The 9,526-nt window shown below is 38.8% G+C and overlaps 1 protein-coding gene across 1 annotated transcript; it reads left to right on the forward strand.

Moving 5' to 3' along the window:
- LOC110625073 (calmodulin-like protein 30) lies at nt 1-937 on the forward strand. Its single transcript, XM_021770585.2, has one exon. It carries the CDS (start codon nt 123-125, stop codon nt 669-671), a length of 549 nt encoding a protein of 182 aa, XP_021626277.1. The 5' UTR covers nt 1-122; the 3' UTR covers nt 672-937.
- The last annotated feature ends 8,589 nt before the right edge of the window (nt 938-9,526 follow it).

The raw sequence follows: 9,526 nt of genomic DNA on the forward strand, positions 1-9,526 counted from the left end.
TTTAAATACACAGCAAACTTTCATTTTTCTTAGCAGGAAATCATCTTTCTGCGGATCTATTTTCAAAAGTTTTTATTTCTTTAAGCTTCTGACTCTTGCAAGAAAAACAAATTAAGACTCAAATGTCGAACATCAGTTTTCTGGAATTCCAGTACAAGCTTTCAAGAAGCAAGCTTCTGCGAAGGCCATCCCGATTGTTTTCTTCCCGGAGCATACAAAGCTCCAGCAAACTACCGGCCATTCTCCAGCCAAATCTAAGCGAGATGAGGCAGATTTTCAACAAATTTGATACAAACAAAGACGGAAAAATTTCTCAGCAGGAGTACAAGGAAACACTGAGAGCTCTGGGACTGGAAAAGATGACAGAAGAAGTGCCAAAGATTTTTCAGGTGGTTGATTCAGATGGAGATGGATTTATTGATTTCACAGAGTTTGTTGAAGCTCAAAAGAAGGGTGGAAGCATCAATATCACAGATATTCAGAGTGCTTTTCAAGCATTTGACTTGAACGGAGACGGGAAGATAACTGCTGAGGAAGTTATGGAAGTGTTAAGGTGTCTTGGTGAGAGATGCAGCCCGGAAGACTGCCGGAGAATGGTCAGGGCAGTTGATGGTGATGGTGATGGTATGATTAACATGGATGAGTTTAAAACCATGATGACACAAACTTGAGACTTTGATTAGCCATGACTGAAAGTGCTTGCTCTGTTATGATGAAAATTATGTAATACATCCTGAGTATCACTTCACTTACTAATTATATTAATAAATTGGTAGTTAATTATATATTTTAATAATAAAATAGTAAATACTTTAATTTTATTAGTAGGAAATATCATGTTATTCCTACCATGTGATACTCTAAAACCACTGAATACTTATAAGGCTTCCTTTTGCTTGTAATCTTATTTATTTCAAATGAATTGCAACTTCTTATTAATAACATGTTATGCATATGGTTAAGGGAAGGAATCTACTAAATATATACCACATTTGCATTTAAAAAAAAGACAATATGATAATTATTAATATTTTAAAATGGATTTTCTATAATTAATGATTAAAAGATTTTGATTGTTTTATCATTAAAAAATTAAAAAATTTAAATCACCAATTTTTAATATTTTAATCATTATAGAAATTACAATTTTTTAGAGTTATTTATAATATTAGAATTTAAATTTACATAAAAAAGAAAAAAAAAAAGGTAAAAATCACAATCCTAATATAGATAAAGTTAATTGAATTGTTGAGTTTTGGGGGAAAAGTCCCGCCGCTTGATGGAAGGTGTAACAAAAGCAAACAAATTGAATTATTTCTCTCTTTACTGTACTCCAGAGTAAAAACTGAAATGGACATTTAAATATTTGTTAGGAATTTAAAAATGTATTTTGCTTTAATTTATTAATATAAAAATTTTAATTTTTAAAAATTATAATTAAGCTATACTATATATAAAAAATGGAAAGCGGGAGAATAATGAGATTTTTCATAATGTTCTTAAACCTTTAAATTATTTATAATAGTGTTTAATTTAAGGGAGAATTACTTTTATATTCTTAAATTTTTAAGAAATTCATTAATTGATCCCTATAATTTTTAAATTTAATTAAAATATCTCTCATTATTTATAAATAGTGCTATTTAGTCATTCAGTTATATTTTATGTTAATCAAAGAGATTTGTTAATATTCCATTGAGGGAAAAAAAACTTTATTTCCAAAATACCTACCTCTATTGCTCTGCTAGCCTACATGTTTCATGAGACAAAGCTTGATAATTCTCATAGCAGCAAGCGAAAGTAAGCTATGTTCATCCGTAATCACCATGCCCAGCCCAAGCAAGCCTTATCTCATATTCCTCCAGTAGTGGTTGAGCTTAGTGGGAGACCATCGCGTTCACCATCCCACCATCGCCAACATACTTTGGTACTTTGTTGACATTTTTACATATTATTTGATTTAAATAGAATTATGTGGAATTCAATTGAATTTTAGAGAATTTATTTGAAATAAATTTTACTGTGTGGTTTGATATAATTTAAAATATAAAATTTCTATTTGATTTAATTTTAGAATTTAAATTTAATTTTATCAATTCCTAACCTCCCTTTAACAGTAAAGTTAAAATAAACTTGTTGTTATCAAATATGTAAAATTACTAACAATATATCGATAAAATCGAATTTAATTAACATGTCTCATAATTTTTAGAAATTTATAAAATAACACGAATACATAGTCATTTTACATATAAAAAATTATATTATCTCTTATTTGTTTTCCTTGTCTAACATCTGCATCTTTAGCCATGCGCTTAACACCATGAATTTTAATAGGATTTTGCATCAACTTATAATCAACTTAGTGTAAAATATCTTCATAAATATACAAATAAAATAAATATAACAATAAAAAATTAAACTTATAATCCTAAAGGTACTAACATCAAAGTAAGGATAAAATCTTCTAGAGAGACGGTAGAACCATCTGGTTGCACTAAAAACTCATCCTCTAATGAGATAATTGCTCTCAACATATTATGAAAATAATGACTCACTATCTTTCAACTCCGTCGATAGAAAAATTTCACAACACAATTTTTTTCATTATGACATAAAATATATAAACATCAAGTACCTCAATACAACTAAATCTGTTATCTTTTAATAGATTTTTTTGTTTCAAAATATTAACCAAAGCTTCAAAAACTTGTGGTCCTATCCGTATAATATTACAAGAATTTTTATTTGTCTCTATTTGCCACATTAATTCTTATTTAACTTTATATTTATCATAACTAGAATAAGCTAATGGTCTCTCAAGATAACAATAAAGACGAAGCAAAAAAATCAAATATCCACCATATCCGACTAAAGCTGCTATTACATTTCTGTCCATGTTTATCATACTTCCTGAATATTATAAATAAATGACAAAAAATATATAAATATAAACCTATAAAAACAATGCAAAACAATAAATTCAAAACTCAAATTACTGTCTGAATAGGAAATATTTAAAAATAATATCACAATACATGTTAATGAATTGATGAGATTGTTCTGCTGCACTTCTTAAAAATTCAACAGATGACATCATTAATTATGACTTGATGAGGTTGTTCAAATATTTAATGAGGCTTCATTATTATTTTGGAAAGAAAATTTCAATTTCAGTTCAAAGGAAATTTCAATTTCAGTTCTTAGCCATTGAAAATAACTTAGCATTCATTAATATTCTCTTTTTATTCTTATAATATTCATTCATTATGCACTGGATGGTTGCTTAGTTGTTGAAACGTTTAATTATTACTGCACTCATAAATTTAACTTGGTGTGGTAAGTGTATCTGAATAAATCTGAAAGGTCTCAAGTTTTACTCCCCAATCCCCGGTCCCTATTTCGAAACAAAAACTTTTAATTACTACTATTAAAAATATAAAATAGTTAAGAGGGTGAGTTTTGACGAAGAGCTGAGACCTACGGTGTCCAGATCTTCTTTTCCATCAATGGGACTGAGTATCATCTGATCAGACCCTTACCACGTGACCATATCTTTGAGTGCTAGCTCATGGCCTACTTTGGGTGATTGTTGTGCTATATCAGAAGTCTCTCCGCTGGTCTTTGATTCTTCAGATTTGAAAGTGACAATTGTCTTCAAAATTTGGGTCACTTGGCTTGTCTAGATTAGCCTTCCACACTCACTTTGCTTTGCCTGCTCCTACACATAAATGACGATTGCCTTCTTTTTCAAGCTGCATTCAAAACTTACCGATGAAGCTATCGTATAAAAACCCTTCATCTCCTCCAAATATCACATTTGCTCACAACTAATATTTGTGCTTTAGAAAAGATTCGACTACTCTTCTTTTCCATTCACACTTCATTGCTTCAAGGTAATTTCTATTTGCTTTCTCTTTTATAGAAATGAGTAAAAATACTTCCTTTTCTTCTTCTTTCTCTGGTGGAAGTTCTGTCTCAAGCTCCTCCTTCAACGATCCCATTCGCGCTCCGGCACCCATCGTTCCATTAAAGACGGCCATGAGAATGAAAGCTCCCTAGTTAATGACATCCCTTTCGTACTAAATGAGAAGGACGTAGTTCGATTACACAATCGATACCATATCTCTCGAGAAATCTTTTGTGTCTTTATTCCATCTCCAAGCATTCACGTAGATAACTAGATCCCTATGGGGGATACCATCATCGTCAACGAAGAGCAACTGAAGGTGGGTCTTCGGTTCCTCACAGACCCATTTTTCACTGAAGTCCTTCGATTTCATAAGCTGTCAGTTGCCCAGCTGCACCCTCACAATTAGAAGATTCTGGTGGCTTTCCGATTCATTTGTTTTAATAATAATATAGAGCCGAGCATTGTGCTTGTAATACCCGGCTAGATTCCGGCATCGGAATCCCTACCTTCCGGCGGAATCTCCGTTGGAATCTGGAATTCTGAAGATGCCAGAGGCTTCTAGAGGGGTAAAATGTGTTTTCTAAAATGTTTTTACTGATTTCATGGTTTTAAACGAAAAAGAATTGAGTTTTGAAAAGAAAAGATCAAGGAGGCAATTGCCAGGTTCGGCCGCCGAAAGTGAAGTTGGGCCGCCGAACATGGGAAGGTTTCGGGAGCGCTTTTGGCCTCCGAAAGCTTCGTTTGAACGAACCAAGGTTCGGCCGCCGAACATGCATGAGTTTAGGGGGCACGTTAGGCTGCCGAAGGTCTTTGACCAGGCCACCTATAAAGAGCCCTCAGATCGGAAATGGGCGAGTTTTCTCCCCATTCTCGAGCTCAGGTGAGTTTTTGTACTGCTTTGGTCGTTTTCATGTTTTCTCTACCCATCCCTCAAGTTTTTCATGAGTTCTACCCTTGTTTTGAAGCTTTAATAGGAGTTTTGGGAGCTTGGAGGCTTTTGGAGCTTGGATCCTCCACACCTCCGAGTTAGGGATTGCACCACCCCTCGATCTTCAAGAGGTAAGTGTAGATCCTTGCTTCCTTTATGTTTTAATGAAGTTTTAAGTAAGTTTAAAAATGTTTTGATGGTTGAGTATGGGTAGATATGCATGTTAGGGTTTATGTGGGTTTTATGCCCAATGTATGCCTATGCCTGTTTATGTATGTTTATGTGATGTTATGTTGAAGGTTTAAGCTAGTTTATGCATGTGGGAGAGTATATGCATGATTGGGAAAGAGCAAGTGAGGTTTTGATAGTTTTGGCTTATGTGGGTCATAAGCTATTTATGTATGCTCTATGATGTTCTTTGTTGGAGTTTAAGCTTGTTTAAACTCCTTTGTGCATGGTTAAGGGTTTATGCATGTTTTAAGAGGTTGGGTGCAGGTTTTGGGGTGTTTGGAAGGCTTGGGAGGCTTGTATACATGAGAGGCTGGGTTCTGAATGAACTCAGGTTCGGCCGCCGAAGGTAGTTTCGGCCGTCGAACCTGCCTATGGATGCATGGATTGGCCGCCTAATCTTGCCCTCGAAAGTTGAGTTTTGGCTTGAAAGCAGACTTTCGGCCGCCGAAGGAAGGTTCGGCCGCCGAAAGTGCCTGACTTTCGTCTCTGGAGAGGGACTTTCGGCCGCCGAAGGTGCCGCCAAAAGTGCCCGAGTTTCGTCTCTGGAGAGAGGGTTCGGCCGCCGAAAGTGCCTCTGAAAGTGCCCTATCCAGCCTTTTCATGGTTATTTTCTATGCATGTTTAAGTGATGTTTTAGGGGTTTTTGGGGAGTTGTTTATGAGTTGTTTGGAGTGTGTTTGGCACCTCATTCGAGTCCACCTGTGTAGGATTGGACCCGAGGGACCGAGGAGGCCATCAGTGTTAGCAGTTGCAGAGTCAGTCCAGCGTCTGCCAGAGGTGAGTAGAACTAAACTTAATCTTTTATTTTACGAAATTCAAATGCCTAAAGCATGTTCATGCATAATGTTTATATGTAATAGGTTGATTGCACTAGCTACACGAATATGACGCATTGCATTATTTACTATTGATGTGGATGGACCAAGGCGACCCCAATAGCCCTAGGTATGTTATGTTAATGAAGTCCTGAGGAGCCCGAAGAGCCGGGCATAATGAAGTCCTGAGGAGCCCGAAGGGCCGGGCACCATGTTATGTTACAGTCAGAGGGAGTTTTGGTGGTCATGTCCAATCCGTTATGTGAAATATTTGTGCTGTGACGCATTTCGTAAAAGCATGTAATTAATGAACTGTTTTCTTTGTTTCTACTCATTGGGCTTTTTAGCTCACCCCTCTCCCCTAACTCCAGTGTTGCAGGTTTGAGGTCGATCGGGAAGTCTCAAGAGTTAAGGTTGTGCTTATGTAATAGATTAGTACTTTTAGTGTGGACATGTAATGTAAATTGATGTAACGGATTGTAAGATAATGTAATGTAACGTAAAGTAGAGTTATGTTTATGGATTAGTACTGTGCTTGGCCCTAAGACTTGGTTAGTCCCTTTTTAGTACATGATGTATGTTATGTCAGATGTTGAGTTGTGTTTGGACTAAACTTATGGCATGTGTTGTTTACCACGCTAGAGTTGTTGAGGACCCTAGTAGAGGTCTTATGTTTGTGGTTTGATGCATGCACAGGTTAGGTTCTAGTTCTTTGGATGTGACTCCGGCTTGATGTATGTTATGTTGACCCAGCTAGAGTTTTGATGAGGGCTCTAGTAGGGGGTTCTTTATGTTTCCAGTTATGTCGCATGCAGGCCAAGCTCGGTCTATACATCTTATGTTACAGTTTTTATGTTAAAGTTTTGATCATGTATGGGATTTGACTAGGTAATAGGAGGTATGTTTGGCTTGCTACGGGTCCCGGCGGCCTTAAGCCGATCTGGATCCTAGCGCCGGTAGCGGTTCGGGCCGTTACAGAGGAGTATCAGTTTCCGGGTCGTTACAATGCTTTTCTACCAATTGTACTTGCTGGGTACACAAAAGAATGAGTAGTTCTGGTTCTTCAGTGGGAGAAAATGTCATACGCTCTTTGACTGGATCCCCTCATCTTTGAAATGCTGGAAGAATAAATTTTTTATTCTCTGCCACCGGGTGTCCGGGGGTTTCGATCCCCTTCGAACGAGCTGGAACGTATATGTGGAAAAGGCTTTGGACTTCCTTTAGACAATGGCCACGTCTCAAAAGATAGACATCATTAAGGTGGTGAGGAACACCATTTTATCTTGGCAAAGCCATCTCCAGGCAAGCTAGGGTCGAGGTCTTCACCAACTTTTCTACCTTGGGGAAAGCACCTCCCTAGCTAGCGAGCAGGGTATTTCTCTTTCCAACTCTTTTCATATCTCAAACTGCTTTACTTACCTTTTATTTTATGCAGATATGGCTAGGTCACAAAATAAGTTTTTCGAGTGGTGCATGAGGGCAAAGCAGTTGCTAGAACGACTAGTCCACCTCCTAAATGGGCTCGTCGTATCGAGGAGATTATCATGCTTCCTCCTTCTTCATCCCCTCTAACAACAGAAGAACCAAACCTTACTTAGCCAGAGTCTTCTACAAGGGGCGCCTCTATAGTCGTCCCTATTACTATTGAGCCCACACCAGAGAATGCTAGAGTCGAGTCCTCATGGCCTTGTATCATCCAAATACCTAGTGTAACAGCCCGGACGTGATCCCCGGCACTGTTACCGTTCACGGCCCAGGGCTATCCCTCGCCTGGCCCTCTCGCCACCTCGGGCTTTCCACTGGCGTCGTGAACAGCTCTTAACATCCATTCACCCTCACGGGTTCCTGGCAGGATTTGTCCCCTTGGGTTCTTGCATCGAATGCATCCTTCCCCAAGTGGATTTGGCCCAAATTTCCCTTTGGAAATTAGGTCGCCTCCCCCACTACTCGAACCCTTGACCTCCCACTTTAAGGGAATAGTCTGGTGAGAGTGAGTACCAATTGTGCCAATGGAACAATTGGTACTCACTCTCACCAGACTATTCCCTTAAAGTGGGAGGTCAAGGGTTCGAGTAGTGGGGGAGGCGACCTAATTTCCAAAGGGAAATTTGGGCCAAATCCACTTGGGGAAGGATGCATTCGATGCAAGAACCCAAGGGGACAAATCCTGCCAGGAACCCGTGAGGGTGAATGGATGTTAAGAGCTGTTCACGATGCCAGTGGAAAGCCCGAGGTGGCAAGAGGCCAGGCGAGGGATAGCCCTGGGCCGTGAACGGTAACAGTGCCGGGGATCACGTCCGGGCTGTTACACCTAGCATTGGCGCTGACCCATATAGCCTCTCTTCTTAAGGTACCCCACCTGTTAGTCCTCATAGACAAGAGTGCGTTGAGGCCTGGGGATTGTCATCGCCTAAACGAGGTCAAGACGAATGACCTCTTCGACAACATCATGCACTCCACCATGGAGAGTGTCTTCTACGCCTACATGGCCAAGGAGCAGAGCAAGGCTTTGAGGTGAGATTTCAGGGCAAAAGAAATAGACAAAAGAAACTCATATAAGAGGGGTGCTTAAGGCTGAAGGCTTTGATTGACAAAGTGGAGGCAAGATGAAGGAGACTTTGGAGTCAATAGATAAGCTCTAAGCAGACCTGGACTAGGCAAATGTTTCAAAGTCCACCCTTGAGAATCGAGCAAAAGCAGCAGAGAATTAAGTGGCCATCCTTCAGCACCAAGTCCAGGAGCTGCAGTCTCAAGCAGAAAAGGCCCGGGCTGCCATCTTTAGAATGGCTGAATTGGAAGCTGAGCTTGAGTAAACAGTGGTATGGGGTAGAGAGATGTTAGTACAAGGATAAGGCTTTGTCAAGAAAGAACTCTTCAAGCTTTTTTCTACAGAGGACTTCTCATAGATTGATATCTTTCTAGATGAGGAGAATGAGGACGAGAATGGGCAGGACGAGGAGAGGATAATCGAAGACAATCTTCTTGTCTTGGCCTCTAGTGTAATAGCAATAGATGAACCTATAACGGAAGCTCAGGAGGAGGTGATTGATGCTTTCCCTCCTACACTTTAATACTCTTTTTTATTGAATGAAAAAACTTTTCATTATATTTTGTCATTATGTTTTCAAAGTGTTTATATGCTCGATACTCGACCATAACCCTCGTCCGACCATACCCAAATAAGGCTTAAATAATTTCTAAAAAATTAGTAAGAGTTTAACACCCGACCAAAAAGAACTTGGTAATCATTGTCTTTGCTAGAAAATGACTAAAACATAGGACTAACACCCAATCACGTGGCCTGGCGAATATTCGCCTTGTGGCCTGAGCATAAAATGCCTTAGAAACGTTTTGTGAAACGGGATTAACATCCGGTTGTGTGGCCTAGCGGATACCCACCTTGTGATCTAGGCATAAAATGCCTTAGAATCTTTTTGCAAAATGAGACTAACACCCGATTGCATGGTCTGGTGGATACCCGCCTTGTGGCCTGAGCATAAAATACATTGGGTATCGGGACTAATACTTAGTCATGGGCCTAGCGGATACCCGCCTTATGGCTTTGGCGTAGAATGCCTTAGTTAAATTATAAAATGGAACTACTACTCGAACATGTGGCCTAATGACGGTGACCCGCCT

This window comes from Manihot esculenta, chromosome 10 (assembly GCF_001659605.2).
Source record: "Manihot esculenta cultivar AM560-2 chromosome 10, M.esculenta_v8, whole genome shotgun sequence".
Taxonomy (NCBI): domain Eukaryota; kingdom Viridiplantae; phylum Streptophyta; class Magnoliopsida; order Malpighiales; family Euphorbiaceae; genus Manihot; species Manihot esculenta.

Bases quoted from the DNA above. Each gene is read 5' to 3' on its own strand.
- LOC110625073 (XM_021770585.2), top strand. From the start codon at position 123: ATGTCGAACATCAGTTTTCTGGAATTCCAGTACAAGCTTTCAAGAAGC.